The 14946-nt window shown below is 41.2% G+C and overlaps 1 protein-coding gene across 3 annotated transcripts; it reads right to left on the bottom strand.

Moving 5' to 3' along the window:
* Nucleotides 1-291: 291 nt before the first annotated feature.
* LOC115585306 (transcription initiation factor TFIID subunit 4) lies at nt 292-14373 on the bottom strand. Of its 3 annotated transcripts, none has more exons than XM_030423593.1 (16): nt 14094-14373; nt 13142-13930; nt 12236-12390; nt 11422-11541; nt 10008-10163; nt 9721-9840; nt 9089-9178; nt 7170-7397; nt 6877-7012; nt 6320-6431; nt 4470-4639; nt 4250-4380; nt 4024-4149; nt 3734-3790; nt 2723-2842; nt 292-2602 (listed from the first exon to the last, which is right to left on the bottom strand). In XM_030423593.1, the coding sequence occupies exons 1-16, from the start codon at nt 14326-14328 to the stop codon at nt 2435-2437; spliced, it is 2913 nt and encodes a 970-aa protein (XP_030279453.1). In that variant the 5' UTR covers nt 14329-14373; the 3' UTR covers nt 292-2434. The 3 variants fall into 3 exon arrangements, with proteins under 3 accessions (XP_030279453.1, XP_030279454.1, XP_030279455.1); XM_030423594.1 differs by having other exon boundaries at nt 6320-6428; XM_030423595.1 differs by lacking the exon at nt 11422-11541.
* Between the last annotated feature and the right edge of the window lie 573 nt (nt 14374-14946).

The following is a 14946-nucleotide window of genomic DNA, read 5'->3' as shown; positions in this document are numbered from 1 at the left end:
AATGAAATGCTTGGAACTATTAAGTTTTGGTGTGGCGGTGGCTCTTTTTAAATCAAGAATTCATTTCATTCTGGCACACAGAGGTAGACTAAAGCATTTTTGTCTCCCTTTTCCTCCCTTTCCCAATTTTCTGAGTGTGTAGGGCATCTCATATGGAGCTGCATCAATCCTACAAGTGCATCGAATAAAGCACCTGTACTTCAAGCCATTCAAGAGGACACGGTCTGTGTTCACACATACAGCTGACAGGTCACAGAAAACACGTGCACGATAATCAAGACAAACAAGATATTCATTGTTTTTTTTCTGTTTTATTAGAGATCATTCTCTCTGAATCCATTGTAAAATAGCAATTAAAAACTTTTTTTTAGATTCAGATATTTACATATAAACAAGAGGCTGTGCAAAATGTACAAGATATTGGCAAGAAGACATATATTTGTCTTATTTCTCGTATATCTTCATATATGAAAAATACGACAAACTTGCTTCATTAGAAGTTGTCAACTGATAAATCTACAAATAGCAAACCTAATTATGTACAGTAATAAAATTTGCAGATAGACATTCTTTCATAAAATGATAAAAGGTATAAAGATCAAAATCAGTATGTGCACTAAAAATATAAAAAGTTATAAAGTGGGTATGTTCGTCGGATCGACTGCTTTTAGAAAACTGATCTGTCAAAGTGCCGCCCTCGCTCTGCATCTCACGCCAATGTTGACTCAACACAACCCTATATGATTCATAAATATATAAAAATGTGGAATATGTTTGATTCTCTTAAATGACTGCAAGCAATAACATTGTTGGGATTCAGTTTGATAAACTCTGCTTTTAAATTCAAATTATAGCACATGGGGCTGCAGACCCTGGATACATCACATTATTAACAACCACATTGTTTCTAATTCATATCAAACTCGTTTGGGATTTTTTTTTAAAGATCCAGTTTAAGGATTTAACTCAACACTCCTTCCCTTACCCTCTGCAGATACAAAGGGCTCATTGAAAGGTTACAAAAACACAATGATTATTATTTTCAGATGTTTTACACTATGAAATACAGTACATTATTATGAAAATTGTGTCCAGTGTCTGCCAACTGAGGCTCCTAAATCCTCAACACTGGACCTTTAAGTACCATCAGGCAGCCACTCTGGTACACAAAGAAAAGGCCATAACGTTCTCCAGAGGGCGATCAATCACAGTAAACGCCCTGCCGAAAAGATATTTGTCAGAAAGTACTTCTGTTAAAGTCTATAGCTCTTTGGGTGACATTAATGAAAGGCTGGAAAATGACTTGAAAGCTTTCCTTTTAGGTGATATTATTAAAGTCTAACACAAAACCAAATCCACCACACTGTTTCCATTTTTTTTTTTGTATTTCAGTATACATTGAACTTAAAAAAAATCTGCACTTTTTTAATCAGCATGTGCAACATTTAAGTGACAAATAACATCATCGTTGAGGAAGTTAATGAAAACTGCTGACTGCTCGGGAGGTGGGGGAATTGTTGTGCTTCAGAAATGATCAAAAAGAATGTAAAGTCTACGTAGTCTGTATATCACATGTGCTATAACATGAATAAAAAAGGAAATTTGCTTTAAACCACCGTGTTCGAAACTCTCACAGGAGAAAATGCTATTGTGGCGAGAGTTCAAATATTAAACTCCTGACATACAAATAACCTTTTTTTGTTTACAATCAACTAAGACAGACAGAGGTGTGTAATATAACAATAAAATGCACACATACTACAAACCTGGAGAAAACTGTTGGATAGATGAAGTTACTGAAGTTGATCAAAACATTCTAATCCATATGGCTTCATTTGGTAAGAAGGCAACTCAGCAGATGATAAGACTATTGATTAGTCTCTGTAAAACAATCCGTAGGCATTAAAACGGTGATAAAATATAGTATAAATGTAATAGATTTAAATCTCTGTAAGGACCTTAAATAAACAGAGTGTTTATGTCGACATGGTTAAGAAAATTAGCAATACTGCAGTTTTGTAAAATGTTGCTGTCGCACCTGAACGTCGCACGTTAATCTAAAACTGCGTCACCGAGAGTCGCTGCTACAAAACGGATGCCAGTGAAACGACCCCGACAAGGTTATCAGATCGGAAGTGTTCAGTTCATTAAAAAGACTTCTTTTGTGTGTGTGCAGCATGAGGCAGTGCATGACTGAAGTGTGGTCGGGAGTTCCAATATTTCACTCCACCTCCTCGCTGAAAATACAAAAAGGTCTGTGCTTTAAGAGGCTTTTAAAAGCTGACGTCCTTTCGGTGTTCCAGATAATTCTCTCCCCACAGTATGGCGTCTCATCATTCTGCAGCGGGTGATCAAAGAGAGTACCGACAGAAAGGGTCTGAAATGACGGTCAACTCTGCTTCCTGAATGCCACTGTCATTCTATAATGCGGGTGCTATTTAAGGAATCCTTTATACAGCAGTTGTGAGTGACTGGTCCCCCTTTCATTCTCCAGACAGAAGAGCAAGTCCCTGAGGTTGACTCTGGTGATGCGCTGTCGCATAAACTGTCTGGAGCCTGCTCCACCGGAGCCTCCAGGCTGGGAGGGGCCTGACCCTGAGCCCTGGAGTGTAAAAACGGAGCAAACACATGAAACACATTTAGTCTTTTACTGGCACTGCAAATTTGAAATAATTCACAATAAGCTCAACCCTTCTATGGCAAATAGTTCTGTATTCCTCACCTCTGCACTGGCACCCCTAACAGGAGAGTCCATTTTCCGTTTTTTCCTCGGGCCGATTGCTGCCAACGCAGTCAGGTTGGCTTCTCTCTGTCTGATCTGAGCCAGCTCCTGCTGCTGCATCTGGAATACAAGCAGTAAAACACAGATTGGTCCAACAGCAAAGACTTATCATCAGACTCACACAAAGTCTGCGCCCGCAGGATTCCAACGACAGCACCACGGATTTCAAACTAATGTGGATAATACAACAGTACAATGTGTCAAGGGATCAAGCAAATCAACTTTCTAATGCTCATATTGCCAAACTTAAGAATGACGCAGCCCTATTTGTAACAGGGGAGATCAACACACAAGAGGATGAAGTCTTTCCCTAAAAAAAAATGAACAGAACAATTCTATGTGCAAACAGGCCTAAGGGAATGCAGCACAAATTAATAATCCATCCACATACACCAAACAATTTGTACACTTGCAGCAGTAAAACTCCCCGTCACTGACATAATATAAGATCTATTCCGATGTTGCGCGAGGTCTAAATATCTACTCATATCATAATCATTTTACAGTAATCTCAAACCTAATGACAAAGTTGAAAATTAAAAACTTTGTATTTTTTGTAGTAGATGTCCTCTTGTGGCCCACCTACAGCAACACGGAGGAGTTTTGTTCTGGTAAGTGTGTTGGCACTCGTTGGACTGCTTCAGGAGACAGATGGTGCTGGAGAATATAACGTCCCTCATGTCGGTGATGAAACAAAATTAACAAATTCATAGGTTCTACTCAAATCTACTAAGCATCCAAACCGCTGGCTGCACCGCTACCTGAGCTATATAGTGAAAAACAACAGCCAGAATTAGCAGCAGTGAGCAGTTACTCTGACGATACGCTGCCCCATATTTGTTTATGAATTTTGAATTCAAGAAGAAATCTGCACAATCCGTCTGGGCCTGTTCATCACGCTGCCTCACAATGAATGCAATCACACAAGCACTTACTGTAGCATACACTTACCTCCTTGGCCTTCTGTTTAAGTCTGAGCTGCTCAGGGTCTTCTTGCCTTGACCGAGACTGTAGTTAGGTAGAGGACATTTTAATATTTCAAGATGGATATGTTCAATTTATTCAACACTTTTATTCATTCAGTCACTCAGTTAGCAGACCTGTTCTCTCCTGTCAGTGAACAGAAGAAATGTATACTAATGGCAATGGCCCAAGATCCCTCACTCGCTTTGTCAGTGCAATTAAGTGTGAGCGTTTCTCCCTGTCAGTGATAGTGTGTGTCCTTGTTTATATACTGTTACCTTGGCAGCCTTCAAGAGAATCTCCCTCTCCTGCTCTTCCTTCCTTTGCTTTTCCATCTGATCTAGCTGTTCGAAGAATTTAAGCTGAGCTCGCACATCGCCGACCTGCTCGTACTGCGCATCCTCCTGAACAATGAAGGTCAGAGAGGAATTAAACAGAGGGAATTAAACAGAGTAAATGTGAATGTCTCTCACCAGCTCTCAAATTACTGGACATGATCATCACCTTTAAGTTTATGTTCTTCTGCTGTGCCACTTGTGAAACTTTTTCCAGCAGGTTTTGTAGCCGCTGCTGCGTAGCATGGGAAATGTAGTTGATCACGTCTGTGCCCAACTCGCTGACGCCAAACTTCTTACCTGTCACAGCGGTGAGCGTGTGGATAAAGATTTAGACAGTGAGTGAAACCGCGTCGACGTGCTGTACATTTTCCCTTAGGTTAACTCACCGATCTCCAGTGCTCTCCGGGTGAGTGACGAGGTGGAAAGGAAGGTCTCATCCTTACAGGAACGGGTGACCGTGCCAACAAGCTCAGAGTTGGTTGCTAAGATACGGGCACTCTCCTCCGACAGGTTCACTCCTGCCATAGAGGCCACATCATTGATATCATCATCATCCCTGGATTGAATAATAATAATAGAAAATGATTAAAACTGAGGTCTTTTTTCACATTTATGCAAAATAATCTCTCATTTAGATGGGTGAGTCTTCATTGGGCACCCTGACTACTTAATCTGATCATAAAATCATATGATATTATAATACGTTAGAAGAATCCCATTTGTCACAAAGCAGGATTAAGTAGCGTCTTCCTCACATTTCCCTTCATGGAACAACAAAATGTCCACAATAACAATCAACTGAGGGAAGGAATTTAAGTGGGTGTGTTCACCGAGATATATTTCAACATTTCTTTTGCGAGGCAGCGATGGAACAGCAACTTTATCACCAGCTACATGATACACAAGGCAGAACAGAAATCCATGGGCCCTTCAATCATATTACTATTTTATGCTCACAAATTCGCCTCACATCATAAACCAGTCTATTAGTTACACTTGTACAGTCTAATGCAATCCAATAAAATAGCCCTGTAATAAATCCTGTCCGCCGCTGTATGCAAGCTGAATCGCCCCAAGGTGACATTAAAGCTTCACTTGATCTTTGTAAATGCAGAAAATTGTTTATGGTGACACTGTGTCAGAAAAAGTGTAACTACCATGATATATTACCCATGACCAGTCGTGCTTATGAGGTCATTAATTTCGATAATTACCGTATTAATTAGCAAATGTGTCCGTGTCGACCAATTCATCATTGAGCAACACAAGGGTGGGTAAATATCAACAGAACCAGGACAATAAACTGAAAGAGACACTTTAAGTACACAGTTTCTAAACAACATCGGACCATGATGACTTTATCATATCGCAGCATTATAACCTCTATTACAAGGAAATTAGTTTTTCCGCATCATGAAAATTTAAGGAGCGATCTCCACCAAAATGTTAAACATTATCATCCGTTATGCAATGTTCACAAAAATAAATCAGCGCACACAAGCGTCTGAGGGCAGGGTGACATAATGCCCTGTAAATGCTGTATGCAGAGATAATTAGTTTGCCTTCACACAGGATTAGAATGAGCAAATCTTTACATTTTAGAGGCAGAAAGTAGTAAATGCTTGGCAATTCTAGCTATTTTCTAACTACTAAATTCTAACAACTAAAATAATGAAATGATTATGAAAATACCTCCCCATAAATGTTCTGTCAACTGATTCATCAATGAATCCTTCAAGCTCTAACATAAATGCAAAACTTTTAAAAATGACGTTATTAAATTTAGTGAGACAAAGAAGGTAATACGGCAACCATGACGACTCTCAATCACCCTTCTGCACTGACCATCTGCACTGTACTGATCTCTTTGATGACAAACCCACTGTAAACACACAGGAGACAGCTCTAAAACATATGCATTTCAAATGTTGCAGCGTTAACTTCTCATTTTTTGTATTCAGGCTTTGAACACGAAAAGTAAAATTTTGTTCTTTTTTTTTTTTTTTACTGTTCTTTTGTTTCATTTCAGATTTGCAATGTAAACATCTGTCTCACATGCCAATAAAGCTACTTTGAATTGAATTGAAAAATGGAGAGAGAAGTGAGTTAGCATGTCTTTCCTAACTACTGACACCAAATATAAAAACTGGAAAACTGGAAATTGAATATGTAAATGACAGTTTGAAGACCAGTGTTTAAGAGACACTACTGATATTTATCTGAGTGTGTCACAAACCTGAAGGTTCCTCCTCCTGCTTCCTTCAGCTTGTTCTTCTGAGCAGCAGTGAGAGAGGCCTGACTGACGATTTGTACTCCTTTGGCCCCTGGAACCAACGTCTGCTTCACTGCTGGAATTTATAGACACATATAGATGAACAGGAAATTCAGATCTTTGCATCCAACTGAGAAACATGTAGATTGTTATACAGTTTAAAACATGCACTGTGATGTGAATCTAAGTACTTTGACAACTTTGTATGAGCTTGATATCCTGCAATTACAGTCAGTATCCACAAGGTAGCAGCACTTCCATAGTGCAGTACAGTGAATTAGTGAAAGACAAAATACAGCAGAAGGGACATATGTATTTTGGTGTTATTCAGCGTCTTTTTTTCCCCTATGCATTTGTTCACCATCGGATTCTGATGCCCATTGTTCATGGTATGATGTACCAAAAAAAAACAGTAATGACATTCAGGGCATTACTACCAATTTAATAATCCTACTGCCAAACAAATAACCGCATATTCAGTTCAGAAATAAAAGAGCGAGGAGTGTAAGTTGAAGACACACCTGTCTGTAGCTGTTTGACAACCTGCGGCTGGCCCACAATAATGCGGCTATGAGATTGTCCTCTTAGTGTTACCATGGGAGACTGAGCCAGGGTCACCTGTGGCCTTGCTATTGTCCCCTGTTGCTGGGGCACTATCTGCACATATTCAGAGACCAAGAATGAGAAACAGGGACTAAAGGCACAGACAAGAATAGAAAAATGAACTCTTATATGCAGGGTTTCCGCCCTTTTATGCGCATGCCAATGTCTGAACTGAGACACGGATAATTATTCCCACTAGCAGCAAAATTACCAGTCCGGGTTTAGAGTGAGGTGTCTGAGTGAGGCTGATAACTGTGGTTTTGGTTGCGGCAGTGCTGGTAGCCGTAGTGGCAGCGGTGGAGAGGGGAGGTCGCAGCACCACCGCGGTGAGAGCCGTGGAGGCTGCTGCTGCTGCTGGAGTGCTGGGCTGAGGAAGCAGGCTCTGCTGGATGAAGGCCTCTGAGTCTGGGGTCATCTGACGCAGCGCTGGGAGACTTCTCTGTAGGCAGAGGACAGACAACAGTGAACATGCGGTCAGTTCAGTTCACACAGGATGGATTTGGTTACTGTAATTTAGAGAAGCTGCACACAAACTGAACTGAAAACAAAAAGTGCAAAAAATTTAGTTTGTTCTTTGTGCTTTATTTTCCAGCTATCTGACATCCCACGGAGAAAACAGTGATCGAGCCATTTTTAATGATGATTACTTAACAGCATTTCCTCCTTCAAATCAACAAATAAGATACTGATGAATATGTTATTGGATTGATTTTAATTATGGTTAAATTGATTTAATTATGTGGTCATTAAAAAGTAAAAAAAAAAACAGCCTTCATGGAGCTCCTGCAGACCAAAAAAAAAGGCCTGATAACAACTGTCCTGTTACATCGCTGCACATGCAAGTCACTAATTTCACTACACTATAGCAACACTCCCTTTAACTGAATTTAAAATGTAATCAATTATCTGACTTTTTTCCAAATCTGTGGCAGTTGTTTCGTAATTGGTAACACACATTTCTCAAAACTGAGTTCATTTTCTTTAAAACTCATCACGCAGACAGCAAGACAGACATGTGATCACTTTTCATTGTTTGTTTCTTTTTGACACAAAGTACATTTAATGATGACTTTTAATATTCAAGCACCGTTTTCCCACTCAAACAAAGCCACCAACCAACCAAATCCCTGTCAATATACATTCTGCTTTCACACTATATGCTTAGATACTATTGTTACAACTGTTCAATGTACCTTCAAACCCAACACAACACAAAATTACTGTAAATAAAACTGAACTTTGCTACCTTTTACCTATTATTTCTAATTGAATGAGTCAGCTTAAACCATCTGTCAGTTGCAACTTTTGGAAGGATGACAACTTATTTGTTGCTCTACCAGAATGTTTTGAGAAGGGCGTGAAGAGAGAACTGTTGGAAACGGGATTTCTAAGAACCCGTTGGTTGACAGTGGCAGGAAATAGACCTGAGGATATCACCATCTGTGTGCACAATGACACTAATGTTTGTACACTTATTTTGTAGTGCACAACGTGCCTTTCTGTCAAGAGGAGTCGGGGGTAGCAAAATGCCTTACCTAATGCTTAGACTCCTTTTTCATGTCCTTTTACCTTCATATGCCCACTAGTACTTCGTAAGGGTTTGTTTTCTGCATCCTTGCCACATAAACCTTATATTTGATGCAGGACAGTAAACCCATTGTTTAACCCATTCATATCAAACCTGCTGTCAAAGGTCAATTCCTCAGTCGTTACTCTTTAAATTAGTCCTGGTTCTGCAACATGAGTTCCAGCGCTAAACCCCACAGTTATACCAGTATACAAGTAAATGTGTTTGCTAGATGCAGCTGACTTTCAGATCATTAAAAGACAATGCATCTGTGTTTTTGCGAGAAATGATGTCATTTTACAGGAACTATTATCAATATGTCATTTATGTGAGTCAATGATGTGGTTAAAAGGGCTAAAAGTCAATAAACCTGAACTATTGCTATTAAATCAATTTAATAAAGTAAACTATAGTTATTATCAAAAACATGTACCGTTGCTGAGCAGTACAAACCCTGCATTGGAGCAGAATTGTAAAGTCAACAACTCTGAGTTGACGCAGCCTGTAACATGTAGCATCATAAATCTTATTTACATAATGTGCTAGTGTGTCACTGATCTCACCTTCAGGAAAGGCACAAGGTATGGCTGCGGTGAGGAGTTGAGTTCCTGGTATAACCTACTGGTGAAATCTTCAGGCTCTATCTTGGCTTCCTGTTGTACAATAAACACAAAGGATGGACCAGAAAAAAGAAACTGTTCAACCATTGTTTATTCAGGAAAAGATTGACTGAGCATTAAACTCAGCAGTGCCCTGAATACATACTCAAACAGGCTGGGAGGATACAGATATGGTAACAAACCACAGTAATAACAGTAAAGATATTATCAAGCCCAATAAAGAGCAAACAGTTCAATAAAAGCAGTAACTAGCAAAGCACATCTGGCATAATGATAAATAAAAGCATTAAAATGATGGAGCAAGAAGATAATAAAGTTAAATAACAACAAATGAGTACAGATCAAACAAGAGTGGGGAGGATATATAAACCAACAGCAATAAAATAAACAATAAAACACAGAATGTAAAATAAAAACTGTATTAACTAAGTCAGCAACATGAATATAAGTCAAGAAAAAGGCTTGAAGAAATGACAAGAAAGATGAAGATGAAGGCAGAGAGATCAAGTTTTAACACAGAGATGATAAGACAGAGAGATGGAGAATAAAAGACAAAGAAAACAGAAGAAACTTACCAGCAGGTTCTTGACCAGCTCTTTGACATTGGCAGTAGTCTCAGAGGACTGTTTTCCACTGGCAAGCTTGATCAATGTTGACAGAAAGTTTCTACACTTTTTCACATTTTCCAGTGTCTCCTAGAAGCACATACACACAAATACAGGATTTATTTTTCTTCAATCAGATATACAGTAAAAAATATGAATCAGAAAAAGCAATATAGTAATAAATAATAAATATCGGTAAGGTTAGCTTTGAACGATTATAAAGACAAAAGCTTTCAGCGTTAGTACTTCTCTCTTACAGCTGTGATAGCTGTTGGAGTGACAGGGGTCCCGGTGGCCCCGAGAGGCCCTACCCTCTGTGTTACTGCTGTGGCTGCAGATCCAGGCTGTACTGTGGCGGGCGTTGCTATCGGCTGTCCCGGGGTGGTGGCAGTTCCTCCCAGCATGATGGTGTTCTATATAAGTCATTGAATGTGCAGTCATGAGATGAGACTCAGGACAATGACAAGGTCAGAATAACAGCTTCTACATGTCTGGACCCGGGGCGAACATTCAACTTCACAAAGACATGAACAATTCTTTCCACAAGCTTTATTTTTCCAGGAAAGAGCTGTGCTGGATATTTTATTTGCGCCACCACAGAACACTCAATGATATTCATATTATGTGTATGAACACTTGGGAGCAAATGTGCAAAACAGAAAAAGAAAACCTGTTAATGAATTGAGTGAGATTTGGTAACCTTTAAGAGAAATGCCATGGCAACCTGCACAAAATCATAACTAAAAAGACGCATTTACAGAACCTGGAAGGTTTTCCAAAGTGAGCAAATAAACAGGTTACCCAGAGACTACAGAGAAATTAAAACAAATATGCTGACCTTGATACAAAAAGCCATCCTTTCATTGTACAGTTATTAGGCAAAGCGAGAGGACAACAGAAGCTATGAAACAGCTCCAGGGCCTGTTTTCATCAGGCATTTCAGTAGGAAATCAATCCTAACTGGTCCAAGAAAGATGCATTTATCCCTACAGTAGTCAGGACTAAAAGCCTTACATTACCTTCTTATTCTAGGAAATTGCTCCTATATTCTCCAGGAAATAGGAGAGCTGCAGAGCAGCTTCTCAGCAGGTGGACAGGTGCACAAATTCCACAAAGAGTGGAAATACGGACAACAATTCATTTGAACTACCAACAAGCATCATTAAACAAATGGATCCAAACTTCCTGTGAATGATTTAGTTTGTTTCTGGGAAAATCAATGTTTTACACAATGACTGAAGTAAAATTTGTGGGGCTACATGTGGGTGCTTAGTTCCTTATTAGAAATTGGACTTAAGGTAAAGGGGAACAGCTTGGACAATTGGGTTTTGAGAAGGTCATCAAGGACACACTGAATGTCTAGAGTGACATGGGGAAGAAAGCGTAGGAGGGCAATTATGATGTTGACGTCACCCATTTCACTGGCATCTCTGAATCACAGGAGGTGATCAGCTAGCTGTGTACTGATTTCAGAAGTGACAGGTAGAAATGAACTATCAGCCAGAGCAGCTGTTAGGTAAAAAAATAACTTGAGTTTGCAGCAAAATTTGAGCCAAATTTCTCTCACGGTATAACATGCTGCCAATCTACAGCTTGTTTCATACAGAGAAAAGGGTTTTTTCAAATTAAACGACAAATTAAATACCCAAAAAGGATGTGTGTTGGGGTTACCTGCAGTACAGGGGGCCTCTGCAGTGTGGTGGTGGCCGTCACAGAGGTCTGGACCGTGGACCCTTGTTTAATAATGGTCGTGGGAGTAACCGGACGAGCTAGGAGGGATGTGCCTGGAGCCTGCAGAACAGCACAGGATGTAAATATTCTTTCACTAATATTTAATTTATTTTCTTTTTATTGTCCTCACTCATTTATGAGTTTGATGCAAAACTACAAACAAGTTCAATGAAATCAGTCCACTCTGAGAATGATTTTTACTGTTCAGTGACCATGCTGACAGCGTGCACATGAAACCTGTCACCGAAATGTAACAAATTCAGCCTGCATTATAAGATTATGAGACCGCAAAAGCGTTTCTCTCTTTAATTTGTCACAAGAAATTCAGTTTGTTGTTTTTTTCTCTGTTGATAGCAGTCCTGATAAAAATGCAGGGTACTAGCCAATACTGAGTGCCCATTCCATGAAAGTGCCTTTACTTTCCAGATTCAAATCTGTATACTGACACTGTGAAACTAATTGGAATCTCCCTTCTGTGTGCAATGTAATATGAGACTGAAACTAACTACACCTCACTCCCTAACTATAACTGAAAATGTGTTTATAAAAACATTCTTCCAAAACTTGTGGTCATTTTAACAGTATGGTTCTGTTGTTTGTAAACAGAACAAAAGTGACAGTTATTAAAGTACATCAGCCACATCTGGCTCATACCCAGTCTGCTAATACTGACCTTGTGCATCAGATATGTGCGTCACTACCTAAAATTAATGAGTCACAATTTCTGTGATCGTGTGTCCAGCAGTCCTGGTACCTGCAGAGAAGTGATCTGGACAGGTGGAGTGCTGGTGGGGGCTGCGGGTCGCGGTGTCATGGCGCTCTGGGACTGCGACTGAGCCTGCATCTGAGCCAAGGTCTGCTGGTGAATCATCAGCAGCTGCCCACTCTCACTGCGAACCAAGACCATGCCTGAAAAAGGCACAAGTCAGGGGGGGTTATGATGTCAAAAGATCCGGGCTTTCCTGTCCTGATCACACTCACCAATATACTGTATGGAGTTTCGTACATAAGAACACGTTAACTACTCATCCATTGGTCTATTGAAGCTTGGATATATCTTCAGTTCTGAGGACTTCTGGATGTTCAGATATTTCTAGCCAGTCAACCACAGGTCACACCAAAAAGAGCCGCAAATATAGTGCCACAAACACTTCAAACCACAAGACAACATGTAATTTGATGTTGTAAGCAACCACAACACAGTACAGCAACAGCAAAGTTAAACCTTTTTCTTGAAGTTGATCATTAAATGAGGACCACTGTATGACTATGCAGAAATGCCTGGTGTTAGAGCCTGCCCATTCTCCATCAAACAGGTGCCCCATTACATTGGCATACAACAAAGTAGTTGCTGTTAAAGACAACAGTTTGTTACTGTGTCTGACAAGACAACATGATGAGAATCAACAGATTGCAACTGGAAGCTAGATTGATATACTTAAGGGATAAATTGGCTGACTGCCCTCAGTCTTTTGGCTTTTTAAACTGGTGTGCAGCTTTTCCTCTGATCTGATGTCTGTCGTCAAAACACAATCAGCTCGTCGACTATTTACTACAATGTCTGACACACAAGATCAGCAACTAAACGTGCACATATTCAATGTACTGATAACTTGATAAGGAAAAGTTTCCAGATGCTGTAAACTTGGGAGTGAGTTACCTGGAGGCAGCTGGATGTTTTGGACGTTTTGTTGAGGCTGGGCGAGTCGAGGGGCCAGAACCTGTGGAGCGATAGCTCGTATTCCACCTGGAGGAGTGGCGGCGATGGTTGACGGCACTGAAGTCCTCAAGCTTTGCAAAACAGTCGGACTCCTCATGGTCGCGGTTGTCCCTGTCGCAACAGTTGAAGCCACAATGTGTCCACCAGTCTGAATTATAGTTTTGTTGACGAGAGAGCCAGCCGTCGTGCTGCTCACGCTGACGGCCGGCGACGTTAAAACTGCGGTCGGGTTGTCTGCACTCTGTGAGGTGATGGTGAGTGTTTGCATAGGTGGCCTCACAAGTGCGACAGTAGGTACGCTTTTCACAGACGACGGAGACGAAACCACAGCATTCTGCACACTTGTCGAGGAAGTTCGAATAATAGTGCTGGCTGCCGAGGACAGGACAGGCGTGCTCCCTTTGCTCACAGACACAGGTCCGTTGTTGACAAGCGCGACGGCGGGCTGGGAGTTGTGGCCGCTGCTGTCAGCAGACGCGCCTCCAGGGATATGACAGTTCACCACCACGGTACTTCCATTCAAAGTTTGCACAGCAGTCGTCCCGGGTTTCACAACACCAGGTGTTGCGTCTGACACTACCGTAACGACTCCGCTAGCTATCCCCGGCTTGGACTGACTCTGAGCCGCTGTCACACTCTGTCCCGCCGCCGATGTGGTCCCGACTGCTCCATCCATGCCTGAACCGTGGGACCCCGTACTGTTAATGACACCTCCTTGCACTCCTGTCCCTACAGCAGCGGAAACACATGAAAACAAGGGGGTGTCGGGCAAGTCTCCGATTCGCATTAGTTTCGGGACACACAGAAGTGTAGCCAAGTTAGCTTACTATCAGTTGAACAACGTGACCAAAATTAGCTAGTGTTAGCTAACCGGAGTGGGCAGCTATCTTACCTGCTTTAGCAAGCTCTTGTTGTGAAAGTCCCATTTTGCTGCCCTGAACATTGGAATTGCTACCTTTAGCTTGGTTACCGACGTTATTTGCTGCAGACTGGACCCTGACTGCTGCGTTGACGCGACCTGATCCTGATAGCTCACACTCCAGAGACCCGACTAGATCACTAACTACTTTTTCGTCCACCTCTGTGTTGAAGAAAACATCATCCAGCAAATCGGAGCCCGCCGCCATCTTTGCTCAGCTACGCTCGCTCGTGAGACGCATGCGCCGATTGGATGCGCCCTCGGTGACGCGGCCTCTCCGGGCGCCGTGATTGGCTCCTCGAAGAAGATAAAGCTTGGAGCAAATGGTTGTGAGCTGCAGTGTGGAGTGACAGCGCTGTCTGGCAGTTTCACAGGAAAACAATGATACCACTCGCAGAGCCGCTCCTGGTGGGACTTTATCTCACTGAGGAGACTCTTCGAGGGAGAGTCTTTGTCGTCAAACAAACCTTTGCAGAGTTACGCACAGTACCGAAGCATTTTCTATGCATTAGATTGTATCGTAGACGACCCAAAATGGCTGCGTTGTTGCTATTTTTTTCCCCAGGGGAACCGCAGCAGCTGCCTCAGCGCTCATAGACATTTAGGCAGTCGAAGTCCCGAGAGTGCATATCAACAATTAGCTGTTTAAGAGCCTTCTTGGGAGTAGCAACACAAAAACCTCTCAGAGAAATGTCAAAATAACTGTAATAAGTATCATACAACTCACTTACTGACCAAAACATTTATTTAAAAATATTCATAATGGGCGTTTATGCAAAGTAGCCACCTGAGGAAGGTGTGCTGCCAAAAAGTGATCGTTCGCCAG

This window comes from Sparus aurata, chromosome 7 (genome assembly GCF_900880675.1).
Source record: "Sparus aurata chromosome 7, fSpaAur1.1, whole genome shotgun sequence".
Classification (NCBI taxonomy): domain Eukaryota; kingdom Metazoa; phylum Chordata; class Actinopteri; order Spariformes; family Sparidae; genus Sparus; species Sparus aurata.
This window is presented reverse-complemented; position numbering and strand designations above follow the sequence as displayed.

Bases quoted from the DNA above. Each gene is read 5' to 3' on its own strand.
- LOC115585306 (XM_030423593.1), bottom strand. From the start codon at position 14,328: ATGGCGGCGGGCTCCGATTTGCTGGATGATGTTTTCTTCAACACAGAG. The intron at 11,542-12,235 runs GTACCAGGACTG...GCTGTTCTGCAG, and splicing joins TCCAGATCACTTCTCTGCAG to GCTCCAGGCACATCCCTCCT. The intron at 9,841-10,007 runs GTAAGAGAGAAG...ATGTGCTTCTAG, and splicing joins CTCCAACAGCTATCACAGCT to GAGACACTGGAAAATGTGAA.